The 27,396-nt window shown below is 42.7% G+C and overlaps 1 protein-coding gene across 1 annotated transcript in view; it reads right to left on the bottom strand.

The window, feature by feature from the left end:
* SLX9 (SLX9 ribosome biogenesis factor) overlaps positions 1-27,396 on the bottom strand; it is a 329,697-nt gene that overhangs the window by 28,510 nt on the left and 273,791 nt on the right. The window contains exon 5 of the mRNA XM_082259972.1: positions 12,563-12,634. Coding sequence (XP_082116098.1) covers positions 12,563-12,634 — 72 coding nt within the window. The remainder of the gene's footprint in view (positions 1-12,562; positions 12,635-27,396) is intronic.

The raw sequence follows: 27,396 nt of genomic DNA, 5'->3' as shown, positions 1-27,396 counted from the left end.
TTCAGTTGCCTCTGCCGGTAAAGCCTCAAGTTTTAAGGTTTCTTGCACTGCCACAACTAGTGCGTCCACCAATGCTTCTTCCTGAATTATAGCAAGAGAAGAAGCGTCCTCCTCACTGTCTGAGGGGGCTTTACCTGGGATAACAGCCCTTGCAGAGGAACCTGCCACTGCCGTGACCATCTCTGAATCTGAGTCAGAGGTGTCAGATGGTATAGGGGTAGGCGGGGGTCGCTTCCTTGACCCCCGTCCCTGACAGGCCGCCTCCACCCGAGCCACCATAGACTCCAAAATTGCTGTAAATGACTCTATACTCTGTGCACCGGCGGGTCCCGAGGCCCCCTCGAGGGAAACAGGTGGGGGAATATGTGTGGCAGGGTCCATAATAACTCCAGTTACTTCCTGGATAATATAATTCAAAGTAAAGAAAAAAACTTTTTTTTTTTTTTTTTTTCTGACCCCCAGCGCCACAAAAAAGCCCCTTAGTGTTACCTGCTTAGGGATCCCTATCGATCGAGAGAGAGAGAGATAGACCCCCAGGCTCACCACTTGATGCTCAGAGTTAAACTGCAACAGCTTACAGCGCTGTCTTGACAAACAGGAAGTCTTTTGGCTGGCTGCCCAGGAAGAAAGGAGGCGGCTCCGCCCCTCTGCACGCCTTCCGGCGCCTCCCCCAAGCTCCACGAGGTGTAGGATCCCCTCAAACATGGCCGCCCCCATGCTGGAGACACGAGGCTACGCCAAAATGGCGGCTCGTGCGATCCAGCAAAAAAAAAAATGGCGGCGGCCTAAAACTGAATAGCGGTGTGCTGCAGGGCACACAACACTCTCTCTGCATGGGGATATGGCGTGGTTGGCGGTACCGGCCCTGGCGGACCGCGTGGCCGTTCGGGAGGCCTGCTAATAGCTGGAGATCTGATTTGGAAGGCAGTCTACATGTCCGTGGCTTCTGACTGGTAGGTAGCTTATACTTAACCCATAAGATTCCCAGAATGCCACAGATTACATCTTTAAAACATGTATACAATAGATTGTTAGCTCCCAAGCCAAGCCTCCTGGCTTTTGCACACATAAATCACACTCAAAGTAGGAGGATTTGTGACATGTTATAGGATAGAAAGGAAGAGAATAGGGTTTTGGATCTACTGGAGGTTCAATAGTTGTGTCTGCCACCATCCCAAAAAAATGTTTGCGGTATTTGTGGTGCCTCAAGTCAAGGTGGGATTTTAAGGGCAGGAGTAAAGGGGATATCGAAGGTAATATAGTAGGTAAAAATTTTTTATTTACAAAGTATGAATATAAATACAAACATTCATGGTGAAAATGGGTAAAGGCCCATAGTGCCAGTGAGAGAAGAAAAGTTTAGATGTGATAACAAGTGACAAAAATGTGACTTGAGTTGATTTTGGTGATCCTGCTCTGCTGATTCTCATGTCAAAAGACCGGAATAGACGCAGAGGAGGTAACCAATCGGTTAATCCGACATGTTTCGGCCAACTATGGCCTTTATCAAGGATCTGTCACCGATTCTAAAATAATCAAAGAGATATATGATATCAAGTAATGGCAATTTGAAGAGAACCATAATTGTAAGGCAAAAGCGCACAATATATGAGTACATACATTTTAGATATATGTCCACTTCCTAAAGTTGAGCCTTCCCAGAGTTCCTCCAGGAGCTACAGGAACAGTATGTTGTGAGGGTGAAATAAGTGGTTGACTGAGTATACAAACAAAGGGAGCCAAAGATTGACTAGTGAATAAAGTAATAGTAATTACTTGCTGGGCAGAAGATTCTAGTCCAGGGATCCAATTAGGATTGAATATATATCAAAAAGCTTCCACAAGATTGCTTCTGAAATCTAGGTAAAATATAGTAAGGTTGCCAAGAGTAGGTAATTTTATTAAGGTATGTGTGCATTTAACATGAAAGTAATTTGGACTACTTTCCAGAAAAGTTTCCAGAGTGGTCCTTAGAAACTTGGTAGGAGAGATCTATGAAGGCTCTCCTCCAAGTAAAACTTACGTTTAGATGTGGAAATTAGCAGGGTCACAGCATGAGGGCTCCGGGTCCGCCTTCTCCCTCGGTCAGAGAGAGACTGGCAGGCTCAGAGTGTTCCCCGGCCTATAAAGGCAGTCGCGCATGCGCAGTGAGCGCTGCGTGATGCTGTCTGGTATTGTCCGTGCACGGCGTGGAGGGCGCTTGCGTGCAGCAAGAGCGCATCCCCAGAGACCGTGCGGACGTGCCAGTGAAGGCCGCCGACACAGTGCGAGAAGCCGGATCATCCCCGAGGGGATGACATGGAGGTACGAGACCGACCATACGGGTTCAAGTGCCCCGATCCATAAGGATTCGGGGCTACCTGTGCCGGGAGTTCATGGAGTCTCGGGTGGAGGCTTGAGAAGTGGATATAATAATGAAAATAAAATATAGTAACAAGGAAATAATAAATATACAAAAATGAATGAATTAGCAGCATAGAATTTGCAGAGGAATTTTCTGTGGGAGAAGGAGGAAGGGGGGGCAAGGGGGGGGTTTTAAGGTGGAAAAGAAACAGTCGGGCTCCAGGGATTGATCACATAGGAGGCAGTTGGAAGATCAGTAAAAAGAGGTCCATATCCTAGGAATAAATCATAGTCAATTCAGATTGAATTTACAATCTGATATGTAATAATCAAAGTCAAAGGTGGACAAAAAATGATAATAAAAATAAAATTAAATTAAATATAAAAAAAAAAAAAAATATATAATTATTTTAAATATAATTATAAAAGGAGTCTTTAGTCCGTTTTCCCGGAGGAAAAGCCTGGAAGGAATGGGCGGAAGCTTTGTGCTTCGTTTAGTCCAGGTGGTATGGTAGCTTTGAGTCTAGTGATCCAGCGCATTTCCAACTGTAAGAGGGTCTTGTTCCAGTCACCGCCACGAAGGGGCACATGGATTCTATCCAAGGCCATGAAGTTTATTTTAGGCATTTTGTAGTTGTGATGGTACGCTCTATGTCTACCCAAAGGGACATAGTAGTTGCCAACATGCATGGCTTGCAGATGCTGGTTTACACGTTTCCCGAATTCTTGTCGGGTCTTCCCAATATAGAAAGACCCACATTCACATGTCATCATATAAATCACGCCCTTGGTTTTGCAATTGCAAAAATGTTTGGATTGGAAAGGTTCCCCATTAGGTAAGATAGTGTTGATCGTTTGACGGATCACATAACATTGGGCACAGTTCCCACAAGGGAAAGTCCCTTTGGTTCTGCAGGGATCTTTCTTGGATCCTTCTTTAAATTCACTAGATACTAATTTTTGTTGTAGGGAGCCAGCCTTCCTAAAAGTAATGGGTGGTTTTTGAGGTAAAAGTTTCGATGTGCTGGGCTCTTCCAAGAGGATTGACCAATTTTTTGTAAGGATGTTCCTGATTTGTTGATGTTCGTTTGTAAATCTGGTGATGATTCGGGTGTCTGGTTCCGTTCTGGTTGTTTCTTTGTTTTTAAAGAGAAGTGTTTCTCTGTCCATCTGGTTGGCGCGATTGAAGGCCTTACGCAGTGAGGTTTTGGTGTAGCCTCTTTGTGATAGTCTGGTAGTTAAACTGTTGGCCTCAAGTTGGAATTTGGCAGGATCTGTACAATTTCTTTTTAACCTTAAATATTGGCTGTACGGTATGGAATTAATGAGCGGTTGGGGGTGGAAGCTGGAAGCATGAAGAATAGAATTGCCGGCCGTGTCCTTTCTGTATAGTGTGGTAGCGATTTTTCCGCTGGAGTCTTTGTAGATGAGAGTATCAAGAAAGGATACTTGTTGTTTATTGTAGATCATAGTGAAGAACATGTTGTATTTGTTTTGGTTCATCTTGGTTAGTAATTCTGTAATCATGGTCTCAGGGCCATTCCATACGATAAGTATATCGTCAATATACCTTTGCCAAATGAGTATTTTATCGGCGTAGATTGTGTTCTCTTCATCAGAGAGGAATTCCTGCTCCCAAGCGCCCAGATAGATGTTAGCATACGATGGGGCACAGCTTGTCCCCATCGCAACCCCACAAGTTTGAAGGTAGTAGTTACCCCCAAATGTAAAGACATTGTGATTAAGTATAAATTGGAGCATTTCAGTAATGAAGTTGTTAAATTTAAGATCATGTTCATTTTGGTGTCGTAATATCCTCTGTACGGTCTCTACTCCTTTCTTGTGGGGGATATTATTATACAAGGATTCCACGTCAATGGTGACTAGATAGGCTTCTTGTGGTATACTGATGTCGTTAAGTATCCTGAGGAGGTGGAGAGTGTCTTGGGTGTAAGAAGATAATTCTTTTACATGAGGACGTAGATATCTATCTATCACTTTACTCATAGATTCAGAAATGCAGCCGTTACTCGAGATGATTGGTCGCCCAGGTGGGTCATCCATATTTTTATGTAGTTTGGGTAATGCATACATTGTAGGTATTCTTGGATGTGGTGTCCTGATATATTCCCATAAGGTCTGGGATATGATGCCTACTCTAAAAGCATTATCTACTTTCGAGTAGAATAGTTGGTCGTAGGTTTGAGTCATTATAGGTAGGATCTTTTTGTAACATTGTTGGTTAGATAGTATATTGAGGCACATGTTTTTATATTTTTCCTTACTCATGATTACTACATTCCCTCCCTTGTCGGAGGGTTTAATGATGATGTCATCGTTGTCCCTGAGTTCCTTGAGGGCTCGACTTTGTTTCTTAGTTAGGTTTGATGAATGTCTTGTTTCTTTAATTGATTCGATGTCTTTGGTGGTTTGACGCACGAACAGTGCGATGGCAGGGTTAAGATTTAGGGATGGAAATTTGTTGGATCTTTTTTTGAAGGTTGGTTGATCAGGGGGTATTTCTTGATCATCACCATCAGGTTCTTTGCCAGATTCTATTGGGTCGTCCCAATCTTCTAGATCTTTGTTTGTATACTCAGTCAACCACTTATTTCACCCTCACAGCATACTGTTCCTGTAGCTCCTGGAGGAACTCTGGGAAGGCTCAACTTTAGGAAGTGGACATATATCTAAAATGTATGTACTCATATATTGTGCGCTTTTGCCTTACAATTATGGTTCTCTTCAAATTGCCATTACTTGATATCATATATCTCTTTGATTATTTTAGAATCGGTGACAGATCCTTGATAAAGGCCATAGTTGGCCGAAACATGTCGGATTAACCGATTGGTTACCTCCTCTGCGTCTATTCCGGTCTTTTGACATGAGAATCAGCAGAGCAGGATCACCAAAATCAACTCAAGTCACATTTTTGTCACTTGTTATCACATCTAAACTTTTCTTCTCTCACTGGCACTATGGGCCTTTACCCATTTTCACCATGAATGTTTGTATTTATATTCATACTTTGTAAATAAAAAATTTTTACCTACTATATTACCTTCGATATCCCCTTTACTCCTGCCCTTAAAATCCCACCTTGACTTGAGGCACCACAAATACCACAAACATTTTTTTGGGATGGTGGCAGACACAACTATTGAACCTCCAGTAGATCCAAAACCCTATTCTCTAACTTACACCCCGGATGGATAATACATCCAAGTCCTCTCGGATCTCTGGAAATACTACAAACTTTACACAATTCATATATCACTGGTAGCTTAGCAGCAAGCACCAGACCTATATTATTCCAGGAAAATTCAGCTTTCACTGTGGGATTACCACAGTTCAAGATAAGCTTTCCTTTTTTCCTGTCCCCCCTATCCTTTTTCCCGCATCAGTGGAAAGGATGACAAACACAGAGGAAAAGAATGTGGGAGACCTGGTTGGCGACGAGTGGGAGACTCTTATGTCAGGCATCCAGACGAGTTTCAAAGTGAAGGAACAAACGGATTCCGACATCTTGGCACTATTTAGAACACTCCAAAAACACCTGGAGAGGAAGTCAGCACTACACTGGCATATTAAGACATTTGAACGTTACATCAGTGAGAAAATCAATCCCGTGGGATTAAGAATTCAAATCTTTCCCACTATGGAAAACATAACAGCACAACTCAAAAAAGAATGGGAAGATCAATTAAATGAATGTTCACGGAATCTTATGATTCTATTGCAAGAGGAATATCTGAGACAAATCAAAACTCTCGATTTAGACGTCAAAAAAACCTATGAACAATTGGCCCCCCTAAAAAAAGCACAATTGTATAGTGAGCAAGAGAACAAACTCAAATCCCATTTGGAGGAATATGGCAAAGATATTCTCAGGAAAAAAGAAAGAAAATATTGGCGTGATAAAAACGCCTTTGCACAAGGCAGGGCCTATAAATGGTCCAACCAACGCCCGAATCGCCGAAATCAATATGGAAGACCCAATGACAGAACAGGACAACCCTACTATTCCTCAGACTCCTCCTCACATACCTCAGGCACGGAACAGCATAAGAGTAGAAGAAGAGATGCCTCAAAACAACAGGTCCCTCAACCTATAACAAATGAGGGGAACACCCAAGGAACACAATCCCAAGATACAAACCAGATATCTCATACCCAAGATACACAATCAGGGGAATCAAATGTGCCCCTTAGACCACATCAGATGTTTACAAGATCACATATCGACCCCAAACAACCGGGGGTTTTTTTAGGGAAAACAAATACCAAACCTCCAAAAAAACAGAACCCACCGGAGAAGAAACCGGAGGAAGAAAAACGGTGATAAATTTATCATCACACACACTTACCGACGACCAAAAGGAAGTCCTATCCCTGGGACTCTCTTTCTGTCCCAATACCAGCATTGATAGGTTTGAAACCATCAAGGACATTAACCTTTTTGCTAGAAATCTTCTGCTTAAAACCTTCTATCAAAAACAACCTCAAGCAACTCAAGCAACACCCACACTAACGGCAGCCGAATTCAGAGCCATTCGCGATCTAAACCTACTACTCCAAGAAAGCGATCTAGAAGATTGGGACGACCCAATAGAATCTGGCAAAGAACCTGATGGTGATGATCAAGAAATACCCCCTGATCAACCAACCTTCAAAAAAAGATCCAACAAATTTCCATCCCTAAATCTTAACCCTGCCATCGCACTGTTCGTGCGTCAAACCACCAAAGACATCGAATCAATTAAAGAAACAAGACATTCATCAAACCTAACTAAGAAACAAAGTCGAGCCCTCAAGGAACTCAGGGACAACGATGACATCATCATTAAACCCTCCGACAAGGGAGGGAATGTAGTAATCATGAGTAAGGAAAAATATAAAAACATGTGCCTCAATATACTATCTAACCAACAATGTTACAAAAAGATCCTACCTATAATGACTCAAACCTACGACCAACTATTCTACTCGAAAGTAGATAATGCTTTTAGAGTAGGCATCATATCCCAGACCTTATGGGAATATATCAGGACACCACATCCAAGAATACCTACAATGTATGCATTACCCAAACTACATAAAAATATGGATGACCCACCTGGGCGACCAATCATCTCGGGTAACGGCTGCATTTCTGAATCTATGAGTAAAGTGATAGATAGATATCTACGTCCTCATGTAAAAGAATTATCTTCTTACACCCAAGACACTCTCCACCTCCTCAGGATACTTAACGACATCAGTATACCACAAGAAGCCTATCTAGTCACCATTGACGTGGAATCCTTGTATAATAATATCCCCCACAAGAAAGGAGTAGAGACCGTACAGAGGATATTACGACACCAAAATGAACATGATCTTAAATTTAACAACTTCATTACTGAAATGCTCCAATTTATACTTAATCACAATGTCTTTACATTTGGGGGTAACTACTACCTTCAAACTTGTGGGGTTGCGATGGGGACAAGCTGTGCCCCATCGTATGCTAACATCTATCTGGGCGCTTGGGAGCAGGAATTCCTCTCTGATGAAGAGAACACAATCTACGCCGATAAAATACTCATTTGGCAAAGGTATATTGACGATATACTTATCGTATGGAATGGCCCTGAGACCATGATTACAGAATTACTAACCAAGATGAACCAAAACAAATACAACATGTTCTTCACTATGATCTACAATAAACAACAAGTATCCTTTCTTGATACTCTCATCTACAAAGACTCCAGCGGAAAAATCGCTACCACACTATACAGAAAGGACACGGCCGGCAATTCTATTCTTCATGCTTCCAGCTTCCACCCCCAACCGCTCATTAATTCCATACCGTACAGCCAATATTTAAGGTTAAAAAGAAATTGTACAGATCCTGCCAAATTCCAACTTGAGGCCAACAGTTTAACTACCAGACTATCACAAAGAGGCTACACCAAAACCTCACTGCGTAAGGCCTTCAATCGCGCCAACCAGATGGACAGAGAAACACTTCTCTTTAAAAACAAAGAAACAACCAGAACGGAACCAGACACCCGAATCATCACCAGATTTACAAACGAACATCAACAAATCAGGAACATCCTTACAAAAAATTGGTCAATCCTCTTGGAAGAGCCCAGCACATCGAAACTTTTACCTCAAAAACCACCCATTACTTTTAGGAAGGCTGGCTCCCTACAACAAAAATTAGTATCTAGTGAATTTAAAGAAGGATCCAAGAAAGATCCCTGCAGAACCAAAGGGACTTTCCCTTGTGGGAACTGTGCCCAATGTTATGTGATCCGTCAAACGATCAACACTATCTTACCTAATGGGGAACCTTTCCAATCCAAACATTTTTGCAATTGCAAAACCAAGGGCGTGATTTATATGATGACATGTGAATGTGGGTCTTTCTATATTGGGAAGACCCGACAAGAATTCGGGAAACGTGTAAACCAGCATCTGCAAGCCATGCATGTTGGCAACTACTATGTCCCTTTGGGTAGACATAGAGCGTACCATCACAACTACAAAATGCCTAAAATAAACTTCATGGCCTTGGATAGAATCCATGTGCCCCTTCGTGGCGGTGACTGGAACAAGACCCTCTTACAGTTGGAAATGCGCTGGATCACTAGACTCAAAGCTACCATACCACCTGGACTAAACGAAGCACAAAGCTTCCGCCCATTCCTTCCAGGCTTTTCCTCCGGGAAAACGGACTAAAGACTCCTTTTATAATTATATTTAAAATAATTATATATATATTTTTTTTTTTTTTTATATTTAATTTAATTTTATTTTTATTATCATTTTTTGTCCACCTTTGACTTTGATTATTACATATCAGATTGTAAATCCAATCTGAATTGACTATGATTTATTCCTAGGATATGGACCTCTTTTTACTGATCTTCCAACTGCCTCCTATGTGATCAATCCCTGGAGCCCGACTGTTTCTTTTCCACCTTAAAACCCCCCCCTTGCCCCCCCTTCCTCCTTCTCCCACAGAAAATTCCTCTGCAAATTCTATGCTGCTAATTCATTCATTTTTGTATATTTATTATTTCCTTGTTACTATATTTTATTTTCATTATTATATCCACTTCTCAAGCCTCCACCCGAGACTCCATGAACTCCCGGCACAGGTAGCCCCGAATCCTTATGGATCGGGGCACTTGAACCCGTATGGTCGGTCTCGTACCTCCATGTCATCCCCTCGGGGATGATCCGGCTTCTCGCACTGTGTCGGCGGCCTTCACTGGCACGTCCGCACGGTCTCTGGGGATGCGCTCTTGCTGCACGCAAGCGCCCTCCACGCCGTGCACGGACAATACCAGACAGCATCACGCAGCGCTCACTGCGCATGCGCGACTGCCTTTATAGGCCGGGGAACACTCTGAGCCTGCCAGTCTCTCTCTGACCGAGGGAGAAGGCGGACCCGGAGCCCTCATGCTGTGACCCTGCTAATTTCCACATCTAAACGTAAGTTTTACTTGGAGGAGAGCCTTCATAGATCTCTCCTACCAAGTTTCTAAGGACCACTCTGGAAACTTTTCTGGAAAGTAGTCCAAATTACTTTCATGTTAAATGCACACATACCTTAATAAAATTACCTACTCTTGGCAACCTTACTATATTTTACCTAGATTTCAGAAGCAATCTTGTGGAAGCTTTTTGATATATATTCAATCCTAATTGGATCCCTGGACTAGAATCTTCTGCCCAGCAAGTAATTACTATTACTTTATTCACTAGTCAATCTTTGGCTCCCTTTGTTTGTATACTCAGTCAACCACTTATTTCACCCTCACAGCATACTGTTCCTGTAGCTCCTGGAGGAACTCTGGGAAGGCTCAACTTTAGGAAGTGGACATATATCTAAAATGTATGTACTCATATATTGTGCGCTTTTGCCTTACAATTATGGTTCTCTTCAAATTGCCATTACTTGATATCATATATCTCTTTGATTATTTTAGAATCGGTGACAGATCCTTGATAAAGGCCATAGTTGGCCGAAACATGTCGGATTAACCGATTGGTTACCTCCTCTGCGTCTATTCCGGTCTTTTGACATGAGAATCAGCAGAGCAGGATCACCAAAATCAACTCAAGTCACATTTTTGTCACTTGTTATCACATCTAAACTTTTCTTCTCTCACTGGCACTATGGGCCTTTACCCATTTTCACCATGAATGTTTGTATTTATATTCATACTTTGTAAATAAAAAATTTTTACCTACTATATTACCTTCGATATCCCCTTTACTCCTGCCCTTAAAATCCCACCTTGACTTGAGGCACCACAAATACCACAAATAGGATAGAAAGGACTCTTTCTTACCATACTGAGAGGGGCCCGCGTTCACCACAAAACCCGTCAGGGAAAAAGGGGGAACATACTACTCACCATACCGGAACCAGGCGGGCACCAACTCCTGACAGTACCCCTCTCCACCGGGGCGGGAGGGCTGTCGACCGATACGGACGCCGTGACTCATGGTCTTTGGCGTTTCGGCGAGACGTTTAACTCGCGTGGACAGTCCTTTAATGGGACTTTGTCGCGGCCGACCCAGCGCGGAGCTATGGCCTGCACGCGCTCGTAGGCTGAACTGGGGTGACCACCGGATCTCAACATCCAGCACGTCGCCCAGTTCAGCTTTCTTGCTTGAAGATCTCACAGGAACACTGGAGAAAAAAGCTGTCTAAAAAAATCCTTTAAGAAAAAATTCTTGCCAGGACCTAAGATCCCAGCAAGGTGTCTAGGTCCTTACTCCTAACTAGACAGAAAATAACTGATTTGCTGAGGCAGAGAGAGAGAGGATATACCCTCTGGGACTGCCCCTAGGGTGTGGCCAGAGCTTTTTAATTTCCTGTCTAGTCCTGCTCCTGCGGAGGTAACATAACCCGAAGGTGGTGTATCACCGAGGACTACGTCTGTCGATGAGCGCTAGAGAAAAAAGTTTTCCTAATTTCTGGCAGTATATTTTGTAAATAAGTACTTTTTCTCCTTCACTGATGTGCTTGATGAGGTGGCACTGATAGGTGATGAGAACGCACTGATGGGAACTGACTGGCATCACTAATGGGCACTGATTGAGGTCACTGTGGGCAACGTTTTTTCTTTACTGTAATCAGGACACAGATGATCAGTGCCCCGATTACCTGTCCTGGACTTCCCTTTGAGGAGGAGCCGCTGATCTGACAGTGTGGAGACAGGAGCGCCAATAAATGGCACTCATTTACATGTAACCAGCTGTGATTTGGACACAGCCGATCACATGGGTAAAGAGCCACGTCATTGGCTTTTTACCAAGATCGGGGTCGCGCGGTGTCATATGACGTCCTCCCAGAACGTGAGCCGCACCAATCTGCCGTCATTTGACGGTGGGTGGGGGGCAAGTACTTAAAGATAGCCATACACTATGCAATCTGATTGTACAATTTCCTTTAGATTTACCAGAACTATGGAATAGGATGACCATCTGACCAATCCATTAAATTTGTATCAAATCAGACAGACCCTTGTACTACATAGCTGATGGGAGATCTAAATGAGATTGCACAATAAGATTGTATAGAAAGTGGGTGGAATGAAGGTAGTATTGTAATGAGGGAGGTGTGGTCCAGAGTGGTGAACACACCCTATCTTGCCCTCTTCTGTGATGCAACAAGGAAGTGAAGGCTCCTGGGAAATGATCTACAGGAAGTGAATGCTGAGAGATGATCTACAGGAAGTGATGGAATCTGAAAATCAATTTTAAAAATTCAGGGAAACTGACAAGATTTTAAACCTCCTGTAGACAAGGTAAGTGAGAGAAAAGCACATTGGTATGGCTGGGTCAGAAATGGCATTGAAAAACGCTTCTATTTATTTACACAAGTTGTGCTGTTGATGAACTTCAAGTTTAGGATCTGACTGTGCTATCGGGCATGGGTGTCAGGATTACAATCTTCTCTATACAAAATTAGAAATACTTTAAAGCAAATAAACCAGTTCCTGTGTTTATGTTTAAAATGTGTATTTAAATGTTTGCCTCAAGGTTCAGCTATAAGTCACTTTTGGCCAGCAGTTCCAGTGTTTCCAGATGTGTACATCTGTACAGAATCAAAATGAGCTACAAAAGGCAAGGCAGCATGTAGACACAGCAATTAGATAATTGATGTAAATCTCCCCAATTAGCATAAATTCACGTACACACTTACATCATTTTTCGTTTCTGGGCAGGTCTCATTTTTCTGTAATCCGTTGGTTCGGGCTTTTTCTTCTTCACTGCGCTGAAAGGAGAACAGGAAAGAGATTAAATGGAATCAACCTGAATCTGGTTATTACCTGCACATGTTATATCAGTCAAGTTGAGTAACAGATCCCTACAGCCTGCAGGTGTTTACAATAAGGATTAAAATATGAAGATCCTCAGACCAACATTCTGCAGAAAGCAGCAAATTATGTTATATTTGGAACTGTATTTGTCTTCCAGACAGATTCCAGGAAACACCATACAAGCATTGTGGTGTTTAGAACATACGTTTTTTTTTTTTAAGTGAGCAATATTTTACATTGGATTTAAAGAAAAATATAAGGCTTTCCGGCACTACTTTCTCATAGAGGTTTATAAAGTAAATAGATTTATGTTCCTCACTAACAAGTGCAGACATTTTTCCATTATAGTCTAAACTTGCAAAACCAACTATACAGCCAACCAAACAAACAGAAAATTGTAGTTAAGGGATGGAAGCACGCAGTGTTGCATCTGCTCTATACAAACATGTAATGAATAGGACATAAGATCTTAAAGAGATTTTCCTTTAACAATCATGTTCTCATAAAAGAGACGCTTGCCATTTCCTAATTCATCAATGGCCTGATGAAGGAGCACGCATGCTCCGAGCGCGTGCCAGCCAGAACATGCCCACCGCTGCCACTCGAGTCAGAAGGTGACGACAGCCCCCCTACTCTCCTCCCAGAGCCTGGAGCCCTGGAGTCCACCAGCGCAGCCAGAACAAGGTAGATCCCAGGACCTCTGCCTGCCAACAGGACTCAGTAACACAGCAAGCCCTACACACTATAAAATGCTTGTACCATTGTGGAAAATTGTAGTGTTTTTTTATCCTTATAAACATTTTTTTCACCTTTATGCTGCACTAAGATCGGCACCGCTCTTTCTCCCCCGTCTCCTTACTACAGAGCTGCTTTATACTCTGCAAGCTGGCAGCAGACCTCCTAAAGTGCACCCCTAGTGCGATTTGCACCAGCTATTATGGACTTTATACTATGAACTGCCACTTATTGATACTTGTCACTTGATGTCACATTGCTCCCTGTACACACTTGTACATCCCGACTCATCGGCTGCCTTCCCCCCCTTAGCGCTCACTATCCCCTCCTACATTTCCTAATTCTATCCTATAGAACAGTACTTGTACTTAAAGGCGGTTTAAGCTCTGTATTAAAGGAGTAGTAAAGACAAAGCTTGTTTGGCCGTACTTCTCCTATGGATAACAGGAGTGCAGTTCATTGTGCACTCCTATGGCCTGTTTTCAACAGATTGCGGGTTTTAGTCCGCTCTCGGATGACGTCACAAAGTTGGTCCAGGCTCCGTGTGATCACGACCACGTAGTCGGAATCCGCCTAGATACCTGTACCGACAACCGGCTCAGCCTGTCAGCGAGCTGCTAAGAGCCTGAGTCGGCTGCTCCAGCACCCTTTACAGCCCAGAGCTCCAGTGAGCTAGGAGGGGGCAGAGCAGAGAGCTGTGGGAATGGAGCGATCGGCAGTGTTCGGGGGACAGATGCAGCATCGGACCATGCTGTATCCACTTGGGGTAAGTATGAATTAAAAAAAAAAACATCTGTCAAAAACATATGTGTGTATGTATATATATATATACACACACACGCACACACACAGCGGGTAAAATAAGTATTGAACACGTCACCATTTTTCTAGGTAAATACATTTCCAAAGGTGCTATTGACATTAAATTTTCACCACGTCAGTAACAGCCCAGGCCTTTTTTGCCCATCCCTTCCATCATGGGTTCAATACTTTTTCCCTGAGTCGTTCCATTTTAAAACACAACTTTATTTCCGAACCTATTTGTTTTGATTTTTTGCATGTTCGGATTGCATGGGTTGTTACCGACATGTAGTGAAAATCTCAAAAATGTTAATAGCACCTTTAGTGCCGGTTCACACTGAAGCGGCACAACTTGGGGGGCGACCTGTGAAGTCGCAAGCACCGCGACTTCGGAGCGACTTGCACAGACTTCATATAATGAATGTCTATGCAAGTCGCTCCAGGTCGCCCCGAAGTAGTACAGGAACCTTTTTCTAAGTCGGAGCGACTTGTGTCGCTCCTATTAGAACGGTTCCTGTAGCACACAATGGACCGCGACTTGTCAGGCTGACAAGTCGCCTGACAATTCGTGGTAGTGTGAATGGACACTAAGAAATATATTTAACTAGAAAAATGGCGATGTGTTCAATATTTATTTTACCAGCTGTATATATTTTTTTTTATTTTTTAACAGCTAGGAAAGGAGGGTAATGTCACTTCATAGGCTTCTGAAGGTATAGTCAACTTTTACACATAGGGGTTGATTTACTAAAACTGGAGAGAGAAGCTGATTAGCTACCATGCACAGCTGTTCAATTAAGCTTTTTACAAAAAAAAAAATCCTTGGAAGCCAATTGGTTTCTATGCAGAGCTGCACCAGATTTTGCATTTTTCAGTTTTTGCAAATCAACCCCATAGTCTTCAATGCTGCTGTCTAGGGTGTGCTGGGGAGTTAAGACTAGTACACACAATCAGAACATCATATGAAAAATACCGCTTTTGAAACCATTGTACGATAATCTGATCATTCGTGCACAGCTTTCATCCAAAATTATCTGAACGTAGAAACACGAAAAATGTTCTAAAAAAACCCAAAAATGGACGATCATTTGTCCGATAATCTTATCGCGTGTACCAGCATTTAGGAGAGAGGGTGTAATAAAAAGTTTAACAGCAAAGTTTGGCAATGGTATTCACAAAACATGAACTCTTGGCGAGAAACTGTTGATGTCTGTAAAACAAAGTGTATCGTTTATAGCAGGAGGCTTTAATGAGAACCTGTCTGAGTCCTGTGCTTCATCCTTTGTAATATTTCAAGAGAATGGGCCATATCAGAAGGGTTTCCACAGTCTCGGATATTTCTGACATATCAGTGTTCAAGCGGCGAGCTTACATCATTCCATTGGTTTGTACAAAAACGCTAAATATGTGAGAACACAGAACCCCTGGGTACAGTAAATATCTGGTACATCATAAGAAACCCTTTTAGAAGGGCATGCAAGATGGACAGAACAGATGGGTGTAGATTATTATAACAACATTCTTTTCACTTTCATTCTGTTTTCTTCTCTTCTTTCTTTCTCCCAATATGTTGATGGTGCATTCGTGAGCTGATTAATGTATGTAATTTTTCTCTGACTATACAAAATCTATGAGTAGTCTATGACAAGATAAAACAACGGACGATGGTCAGAAAGTTCAAACATGGGAAATAAATTAACAATTCTTGATCTGGTGTATTGACTACTTGCAATGTGAATTCACTGGAAATATTTTTTATTCACTACTTCCCTTAGTTCTCTTGCACACTGCTGCTTACAAATGCTCAACTCAATGTTCAGGCGTACAGTTTTTTTTTTTTTTTTTAATAGTAATCTATAAATGTAGCCCTTTGTTTTCAATGTGCCTGTACACACAGGTGCATAAACAAGCAAAAAAAAAAAAATTACAAAAATCTGAGTTGCCGGTCAGTATTTGTGTGTGTATATTCGCAAAAAACGCGCACATACACGCAAATGTAACACTTCCTGCTTGTGTGTGCATACTCGCAAATACAAAAATACTCGCAAATGGTATACAGCCGATCATCATGGTTTTTCTGCCAGGAATGTCTGATGCTCATACATCAGAACAGTGTGCAAGAGGGCTTAAACTTCCTTTCCTGTATGTCAAGAACATTGAAAACTTTCAATAAAAAATAATTGGAGAAAAAAGTATCAGAGAGGGTACATTACATATGCTGAAAATACCAAAAAACCCTGGATCAAATACCTATACCTAACTGGAAGTACATGATATGCTATTTTGGGACCGGATGGGTTGCACACTTCTTTTTGACTTTCCTTCACTACTCTTTCTTCTTCTCTAATTATTTCCCTAATGCCCAAAGAAGCACACAGAAGATGACAGCCTGGGATTCTGGGAAATACACACTCCCACTGTGTGATCCCTAGAGAGATTTAAATTTCCTGAATTTGGTGCGACTCTGGACTGTGAACTTGGACTACATCTGCTTGATGCGGTATTTGTAGAGTAATGATATACAAAAAAAAAAAAAAAAAAGAAAGAAAAATCACCAATACCTTTAATGCTTTATCTTATCACCAAGAAAATTCACAAACTTTCCTACAGGAAAAATTAGATTTTTGTCTTACCGTAAAATCCTTTTTTCTGTTTTTTATTGACAGGCACAGCTCCAGAATCTTCTTAACCATTGGGTTATGCTGCCCCCACAGGAGTAGGACACTAGGCAGGACAAAGCTTTACAATGCCTATGGGGCAGTCACAGGGGATATACTCCCACACTCTGCTATAGGATTTCAGTTTTGTTGCAAGCAGTGTCAGAAGAAAAATAACCCAACTCAATAGAGGGGTGGGTGCTGTGTCCATCAATGAACATCAGAGAAAAGGATTTTACGATAAGACAAAAAATCCAATTTTCTCTTTCGCTCATTGACGGATACAGCTCCAGAATCTTCTTAACCACTGGGACGTCCCAAAGCAGTGTTAAACATGAGGGGTGGGAAAAACACAGCAGAAAAAATCCCCAAAAGGCTAAACCCAGCCAACCAGGTAACATGGAGCTCAACAAGGTACAACTGGAGCTAACCTGAAAAGAATACACCCTCAAAGAGGATCAGGTCCTCTCAAACAGTGGCCTGCAAAACCTTGCTGCCAAAAGCAGCATCCGCAGATGTCAGAACGCCCACTTTATAAAGTTTTGTGAAAGTGCGCACAGACGACCAGGGGGCCACCTAGAAAACTTGTATCACAGACGCCTGATGGCGGAAAGCCCAAGAGGCACTAAGCGCCCGCGTAGAAAGCGCCTTCACAGGGAACGGAAGAACCTGACCCTTGATGGAATAGGCCTGCACCACCATCTGTCTTGTCCATCTGGAAATGGTTGCGGCAGACGTGATCAACCCTTTGCGAGGTTCATCCATAAGGACAAACCGTAAGGCTGATTTCCTAAACGACTCAGTAGCCGCAAGGTACACCCTGAGCGCCCGACCCACATGCAGAGAGTGCAAGGCAATCTCCCTAGGATGTTTAGGCTTAGGACACAGGGAAGGCAATGTTTTCATTCAGATGTAAACCAGAAACAACCTTAGGAAAGAAAGACTGACAAGGACGAAGCACCACTTTATCTCTGTGAGCCACCAGGTAAGGTGAACGACAAGACAACGCCGCCAGCTTCGACACCCTGCCTGCAGAAGTAATAGCAACCAAGAAGGCTACCCTCTGGGACAATGTAAGCTGAGGAAGCTCACGAATATCTTTGAAAGGAGGTTACTGGAGAACAGACAGCACCAAATTGAGATCCCACGGAGACAACGGAGACCGTACTGGGGTAGCCAAGTGGCGAACCCCCTGAATAAAAGGTGCGAACCAAAGAATGCGTAGCCAAAGGACGGTAAAAGAAGACGGCTAGGGCCGAAAAACCTGGCCCTTGAGGGTACCCAAGGCCAGGTGCTGCAAAACACCTCATTGGAGGAATGCCAAAATCCGAGCCACCAAAAGGGAATGGGGATGACCTCCAAGAGACTTATACCAGTAGGCCAATAGATCTTCTCTCAGAGGAAGTCTTTAAGAAGCAGCGGCGACCAGCCATACCAGATCAGAGTAACAAGACCAGCGAGGCCAGTCTGGGGCCACTAGAATAACCAGGATCCCTTCTGCCTCGATCCTGTGCAGGAGGCTTGGCAGAAGCTTGAGAGGGGAGAAGGCATAATAAAAAAAAAACTGACCCCAGGGAGCCACTAGTGCGTCTGTTCTGTTGGCTAGAGGATCCCGAGACCGTACCTCTGGGTACTGGGGAGACCGTAAGGATCTAGAATATCCAGGCCGTCGCCCAGTCCAGCAGCTGACTGTAGTTCTCACAGGAACAGAAAATCATAAGAGGAAAAAACTCCATTTAAAAAAGGAAAAAATGCTAGGACCTAAGATCCCAGAAAGGAACTAGGTCCTTACTCATGACTAGGCAGAAAAAAACTGAATACCTATAGCAGAATGTGGGAGTATATCCCCTGGGACTGCCCCATAGGTGTGGTAAAGCTTTTTCCTGCCTTGTGTCCTACTTCTGTATGGGGCAGCATAACCCAATAGTTAAGAAGATTATGGAGCTGTGTTTGTCAATGAACGAAAGAGAAAGTACGATTTAAAAAAAAAAGAGAGTAAAATGATTTTTGAATTTGGGGTGGCAGGTTTTCTGGAGTTCCACCCAGAAGTGGAAGTTCCGCTTTAAGGACTCTTGACCCCCTGACATGCCACATTTTGCATGTCACTTTTTTTTTTGGGGGGGGGGGGGATACCTAGATTTAACAGCTAGTGATGCCAGTACCAGGGAGAGCAGAAGGAGAGAACAGAGGCTATAGGCAGCCCCATTGCTGGATCGTGAGACAGGGGAGTGTGTGTTTATTAAAAGTCAGCAGCTACACTTTTTGTAGCTGCTGATTTAATAAACACAAAAATGGCTGGAACTCCACTTTGGTGTGCAGACTGAGCTTAACAATCTGGGGGACTATACTATCTGCATCCTTCACTGTGATGCTGGTTGCAAGAAAATGAATGGGGCTGAAATTGCACTGCACAGAACTGCATGTGAATCGCACAGGAGCTGCACAGCGTTCCTGTGTGATTCACATGCAGTTCCTAGTGTGAATGGGCCCTAAGTGTGTGAAGTACATTGACATCATGCCTCAAATCGGATATTTTATTAGCAAGTGATCTAGTCACTAAATAATGGGTTAGTAAGGCTTCAGGAAAACAAAAAAAAAAAAACCCACATCGCTCACTGTTGATAAATTATACTGCTACACAGTTTAACACATGGGCTCTGACATGCTATGCATCTGGTTAGAACATTTCATTTGATAATAGTAATGATTGCCAACACATATATACATCATGTAAAGTGCTGATGATTTTGAGAATAAATATATATCATTTAAAATAATGTTCATGCTCACTTGTTTCTCCTTGTTTAAATCAATGGCAGAAGAGGACATGTTCTTGGGTCAAATTTTGCATTCTATGTATTTTTGAGTATTAATTGCGCCTACAATGTGTTTTCCCCAGTAAAGAAAAAAAAAGAATGAGTACATTTCATTTTCTTGCACCTAATTTTGTGAATTTTGTGTGTTTGACATGCCTAGCTAGGTAGCACACATTATGTACTTGGCATGCACATTTCATGGTCACAACCAGTGCTCTGCATCTGACGATCTATGGTCTTAAAAGAAGGATATTGTTTTAAAATTAGAAGTAGATATTTAATAAAATCATGAGAAAGATCCATTTTGGTGGGGTGAGAGAAGAAAAGGCCAACCATATCAGGTGAACTATATACACTCTAAGAATTTTAACGTAATTGCAGATCTTTACAGAATTCTGTTCTAAAGATCTTGATTTCGCTGTCACAGCACTTTCCAAAAGTGAATGCTAGAGGGAAGCTATAATTAGTCTTTGTGTTTTAATGAGAAAAGCTGCAGCCATGGCATCTTTTTACACTTACAACACAGTATCTGGAAAACCATATCGCAGAAGATGTCTGTAATTTGACCTCAAGCTTTGAGGGAAACACAGTGAGATAATGACATGAGCAAGTAGATGGGAATTCTGGAAGACTTGTGAACAGATGTCAAGAGGACACATATTTTGTCATTTTAGATATTCGATACTAGCAGCAGATTAATACTTAAAAATACATTTCAATAAGGTTCAATTACAAAAAGCTTTGTATAGCAATGTTAAAAAAATAGATATATTTTTTTAAAATGTAGGTATTATATTCAGATTTGTGGTCATATTTTAGGAAGAAAAAAAAAAAGAAATTACAACATATTTAAGCCCTGGTACAAATACCAAAACTACAGGTCTGGGACCCCACTGTGCACTGCAACTGTACTTGCATGAAAAGCCTTTTTTTTTTTTTGCACCTCGTCTAATGAACTAGGTCTTTTGGCAGAGACCAAGGCGATTTTTGTCACCAGGCAGCAAGGCTTAGCCTAAAGGCTTATACACACTAAGAAAAACGGGCAAGAATTTTCATCCAAAGAACTTTTCGCTCGGATTTCATATAGTATGCACACAACTTTCTACATCCGATCCCGACTTTTTGTATGAAAATTCCTAAAGGGACAAACTCCAAAATTTCTCTTGTATGGGAACAGAACGAACGATTTTCGGTTAATGTGTACCATTTTCGTACCATTTTTATACAAGAAAAATCATAAAAGAAAGACTGCATGATCAGAAACAACAAAAAAAAGCCTTTGACTGAGAATTTTCGTACAAATTTTCTTTCATCGGTTACGATTTGGTATGAAACAACGAGTAAAATCAGACGATCGTTAGCCCCGAATTTCTTATAATGTGTTCTCCACTTTACACAGAACACAGATATTTATATTTTTCTCTCCAAGGAGTGTTACTTTCAGTTTTTAAATACACTTTTTCACTCACTAGGGTATGGTCTTTGGGCCCGCCATGGAATCCAGGGAGAGGATGTGAGGCTCTTAGGTTCCCTCCTCGCATGTCTGGGGGGGGGGGTCTATCTTTACGAGAGTCCTAACCTAGAGTACTTGGTGGTTCACTTTGGTTAGACATAGGAGGGTCTGCAGGCCTTTTGACTGGGTGGACTAGAGTGCCTTTCCCCTATCAGGAGTCTTGCACCATGTTGAAATAGAATAGAAAGGTCCATACTCTTTGGGAGGGGAGCAGTGATGCACCCTGTGCACTTTTTTTTTGTGTTTGTTCACAAACACTTTTTTTTTTTGCGCAACACAGGCCCCAATGATTCTTCCCATCAGGGACATACTTGGCACTAACAACCTGACAGGGGATCTAGCCCTTCCCCTTCTACCCAAAGCTAAATTAAAAGGTTTGGCTTTCGATACATTTTTCATATCTACTATAGCATACAATAGGATGCCCAGTTGCTTCCTAAATTAAGAATGTGCAAAAACAGCTAACAGTTAAAGTGGTATTAAACCCAAAAGCACACATTGGTTATGTTGCAGCATAACAATTCTTAGACGTGATGGCTGCATTTTTCTTTCTTTTTTTTTTCTTAGGCTTTCTTTTCCTCATATTCACCTGGTGATCCATCCAGCAAGTCTGTTGTTTAACAAGCTGTCCTGCAGATGTAGTAGTTATAGGGATGAGACAAACCATTTACCACTGATAGGGGTGCTTATATTGATCAGCTTTTATGTAAAACCGTTATTCCAAAAGGAAAAAAAACTGTTGCTGCAACTGCTTATAAAGTGTGATCTGGAGTTTGGCTTCAATTTGTTAGTGTCTCTAATTCTGCTAATACATGAAACACTCTTCATCTAGAGTGGAGGCACTAATACAGGAGGTGTGGTACTGGCCAGCTCACCAGGTGAAAACAGAGGGAAAAAAGCCCCAAAAAAAAATGCAGCCACCACATCTAATAATTGGTAAGCTACAATACATTACATTTCTGGCATTGGGTTTAATATTGCTTGCAGGCACATTAAGGGTCCTTTCACACGGGCTTTCCACCCGGCGGACTACATTTTGCTCAGTGGGGATCGATTCACCGATCCCCGCTGAGCAGGCGGATGATAGGTCTGTCTCCGCTTACTGACCTGTCAGGTCCCTGCTCTCCTCTATGGGGGATCAGATGAAAACTGACCTCCTGTCTGTTTTCATCCGATCCTCCAGATGGATGGAAAATAGGGTTTCCATCCATCTGGATTTCACGGACAGGATCGGATAGCAGCGGGTGTCACGCTGACATCCACTTCTCCATAGAGCTGCATGGAGCATCAGATCAGGTCCACCTGAAAAACGGACAGGAGGACCTGATCGGAAAACCTGTGTGAAAGGGACCCAACTGTACTTTCTACAGAAAAAAATACATTACTTTGGAAACTGTTAAATGCCTTCAGTAGTGTTTGGTTAAGTACTTTAAAGCTAAACTCCAGGCAAACAGCAAAATGCATGGTTGAAATACATGCTGATGGTCTTGCATTATAACTTATTAATACACTTCTGCTACTATTAAAATCTAGAAGCTGCCAGGCAGAGCTATGTTGGTGACCTATATTTTACCACTGCATTTAAGAAATACAGCTTGGTCATGACTCCACCATAGCTTGCTAATTGGACACTAAAGGCAAGCAAGCACACTGAGGGATCATTACAGGAGTGGAGGCTGACTGTACTGCACAAGGCAGTATAGCTTGATTCAAAATAGCAACCCTTTGAGTCATACACTGCAGGGGATGAGGGGTGGATAAATGAAAGTAGAAGGAAAGGCTTGCTTTCAATTAACTCCATTCAATCAGTTACACCATACACATTGACATGAGTAAAATGTGTAAAAGATGTTTCCATGGAGGAATTAGAAGCACTCTTAACAGCTTTCCTTCCCTCCTGCAAGCCCCTGGAGTGTAGCTAGGTCAGACAGGGGTAGTGCTGGGCTGGACAGGGGTAGTGCTGGGCTGGACAGGGGTAGAGCTGGGCTGCACAGGGGTAGAGCTGGGCTGCACAGGGGTAGAGCTGGGCTGCACAGGGGTAGAGCTGGGCTGCACAGGGGTAGAGCTGGGCTGCACAGGGGTAGAGCTGGGCTGCACAGGGGTAGAGCTGGGCTGCACAGGGGTAGAGCTGGGCTGCACAGGGGTAGAGCTGGGCAGGACAGGGGTAGAGCTGGGCAGGACAGGGGTAGAGCTGGGCAGGACAGGGGTAGAGCTGGGCAGGACAGGGTCATGGCTGGTTGGAGATGCACTGTTATGCTTACACAGACAATTGTTGCAGGAAGTGCCTTTGAGCAGCCACATGCGCCTGCACAGGCACACCGTTGTCCGTTAAAGTGATTGCAAAGTCTGTTTTTTTTAACCACTTTACCACTAGAGCATTTTGCTGTCTTACGTCTGGGCCACTTTTTGCGATTCGGCGCTGTGCGACTTTAACTGACAATTGCGCGGTCGTGCGACGCCGTACCCAAACGAAATTGACGTCCTTTTTTTCCCACAAACAGAGCTTTCTTTTGGTGGCATTTGATCACCTGTGCGATTTTTACTTTTTGCGCTATAAACAAAAAAAGAGCGTTTATTTTGAGAAAATAACAATATTTTTCACATTTTTTTATATGAAATTCCCCCCAAAAAAGATGTAAAAACCAATTTTTTTTTAAATTTTTGGCCAATTTGTTTTCTGCTAACCATGTTTGGTAAAAAAAAAATCACAATAAGCGTATTTTGATTGGTTTGCGCAAAAGTTATTGCGTTTACTAACAAAGGGAAAGATTTATGTCATTTTTGGTGTTTTTTGCGTTTTTTTTGCGGGACTGCGACATTGCGGCGGACAGATCGGACCCTTGACTGACATTTTTGACACTTTTGGGGGTAACAGTGCTATAAATATGCACTGTTACTGTAAAAATGACACTGGCAGGGAAGGGGTTAACTTTATTGGAGAGGGAGGGGTTAATGTATGCCTGGTGCTTACTGACTTGTGGGGGGGGGAGGTGACTGTGTGAGACAGGGACAAATCGGATGTCCAGCTATGCTGAACACTCCGATCTGTCACTCCCTGTCACTGAGGAGATCCGCCCGCTTGTGTTTACACAGGCGGGCGGATCTCCACACTAGATCCCCGACGATCGGGGCAGAGCAGCGGCGATTGCCGCTGCTCCTCCCCTGGCCCGACTCCCGCTGTGAATGAAAACAGCGGGAGGAGTCTGGCGACGTAGGTCTACGTCGTCAGACGGGAACGAGCCACTTTGCCGCAGTACTATTACAGTACTTAGTGGTAAAGTGGTTAAATAGCAAACATATCATAATTGTTAAAAAAAAAAGTGTGGTGCGCTATAAAATTAAATAAATTCCCTTGTGTGAAACAAACACAGGAAAAGGAGTGGTACACTGACCACGACTATATGGTTAGTAGTAATACACAGGACTTGTCGCTATGGCTAACAGAGGGTGAAATTAGGGAAAGGCTGGATAAAATTAACACAAATAAATCACCAGGCCCGGATGGCGTACATCCGAGAGTACTCAAAGAACTTAGTAAGATTATATCTAGACCACTGTTCCTGATCTTTGCTGACAGTATTATGACAGGAAATGTACCAGGGGATTGGAGGAAAGCTAACGTGGTACCGATATTCAAAAAAGGGCAGAGGCATGTCCCGGGAAATTATAGGCCTGTCAGTCTCACATCGATAGTATGTAATCTTCTGGAGGGGATGATAAGGGACTATATCGTAAAGACAACATCATCAGCAGTAATCAGCGCGGGTTTACAAATGGGCGTTCTTGTCAAACCAATCTCTTAACATTCTACGAGGAGGTGGGCTGTGAGCTAGATAGGGGAGACCAGTGGATGTGGTGTACCTGGATTTCGCTAAGGCGTTTGGTACAGTTCCCCACAAGCACTTCATTTATAAAATAAGGTCTGCAGGGATCGACCGCAGGGTTTGCTCTTGGATACGGAACTGGCTAAAAGGGCGTGTCCAAAGGGTGGTAATTAACATCACATACTCAGACTGGTCTGAGGTGGTAAGTGGGGTCCCCCAAGGCTCAGTCCTGGGACCAACCTTGTTCAATTTATTCATAAACGGCATTGAGGATGGGATCAGCAGTTCTATAACAGTTTTTGCAGATGACACAAAATTGGGCAGGGCAATAACTGCACAGCATGAAGCAGATATCCTACAGAATGACCTGGACAAAATAACAGTGGGCAACGACATGGCAAATGAGGTTTAATGTGGAGAAGTGTAAGGTTTTGCACTTAGGGACTAAAAACATAAAAGCACAATACACTTTAGGGGGGGAACCTTTGGGGGAATCAAAAATGGAGAAAGATCTGGGAGTCTTGGTAGAGGATAGACTAGGCAATAGCATGCAATGTCATGTGGCAGCTGCCAAAGCCGGCAGAATATTAGCATGCATAAAGAAAGGGATGTATTCCAGAGATAAGACTATAATCCTTCCACTTTATAAAACTCTGGTCTGACCACATCTGGAGTATTCTGTCCAGTTCTGGTCGCCAGTCCTCAGGAGGGATGTGTTGGAGCTGGAGAGAGTCCAGAGAAGGGCAACTAAACTAATTAGGGGATTGGAGGACCTCAATTATAAAGAGCGTCTGCAATCGCTTGATTTATTCTCCCGGGAGAAGAGACGCCTGAGAGGGGACATGATAGCAATTTATAAAATCTCAATGGTGATCTCAGCATAGAAAAAAAAGCTATTCAGTCGTAAGGATTGCATGAGGATTCGAGGGCATACAATGCGATTAGAGGAGAAGCGTTTTAATCTCAGGCAACGTGGGGGGTTCTTTACTGTTAGGGCTACAAGATTGTGGAATTCTCTGCCACAAGAGGTAGTTTTTGCGGGAAGTATGGTGGCTTTCAAAAGACTCTTAGATGTACATCTCAAGGAGAAGAACATTCTGGGGTATGAGAGATGATTACGGCCACACACACCTACACAGGTTGAACTGGATGGACTATTGTCTTTATTCAACCTCACCTACTATGTAACTAATGTGTGTATGTAAAAAATAACGTGATGATGAATAAATATTCAACAATATTCAATAATAAATATTAAACGTGACTAGTGTCCATAAAGTCCATAATTATCCAAAGTGCCTAAACGCAAAATAAAATGGATCCAAGATTGGAACCAAGTGATGCTCAATACAATTCCAAAAGAAGTGTCTGTGAATCCCACCACCTGTAGGGTTTCCGCCTTACCAGACGGACGAAAGTAAGTGCAATAAAACTCCCCATAATAGATCTCTGTATAGTGAAGGTCACCTAGTGCTATAATTCACCACGTGCTAAAAACAAATTATCCAAGCCTCTTACCGGATGAATATAACAATGCGTATGGATGTATCCCTTTAAGGGCTTCCATTCCTCCAAAACCAGCAGATCAATATGGATATTCTCATATATATACGAACAACTTTGGCTCCTGCACTCCTCCGTGTTATTCCATCAATGTTCACTATAGATGTAATAAAGAATGCTGCCAATAGTGCATTACCCCCAAAGACTTTATTATAACAAAAGCATATGCACTTACATGTAGGTACTGAGATAAAAGCGATTGCTGGTCACCCTTTAGCTATCTGTGGCCGGCTGCAGCACGGACCGTGGACGATGAGTGTGATGGCACGCCTTCTCTCTGGCGCGTTTCCTCCGAGCGGACTTCTGTTGAGATAGGAGGTTTGTCCGCGCCATCACATCCGCCTTTTTATTTGTAAAAGGAGACACGATTCTTCCGGTGTCCGCAATAAAATACCGGATGTGAGTATTAAAATACATCGGTCTTCTTCTATAATGGGTTTAGAGGTAACTAAAAAGTATATACATTAAACCATCCCCACGCTAGGGAATATACCTGCCATTCCGCCACTTATAAAACCTTTTCTCGAATTGACTTAATGTTTGCAAGTGGGTCATTGCTATCTCGGGTGCGGGAGATTCGGGTTCTTCCTCGTGGGATCTCCGACCACGCCCCACTTCTCTTAAAAATGGAATTATCTGGTAACCCCTCTCATAGATTATGGCGCTTATCCAGATATTGGATCGATGATTCTGACATAAACCCTTTAGTCGAACCCCAGATAGCGGCCTTTTGGGAGATAAATCCGGGCACGTCATCAGTGGCTATGGTCTGGGAAGCTTTTAAGGTTTGCACCCGGGGGTATTATC

The sequence above is a fragment of the Pelophylax lessonae genome (assembly GCF_965119305.1).
Source record: "Pelophylax lessonae genome assembly, chromosome: 6".
Taxonomy (NCBI): Eukaryota; Metazoa; Chordata; class Amphibia; order Anura; family Ranidae; genus Pelophylax; species Pelophylax lessonae.
The sequence above is the reverse complement of the archived record's forward strand: the minus strand, read 5'-3'. Positions and strand labels throughout refer to the sequence as shown.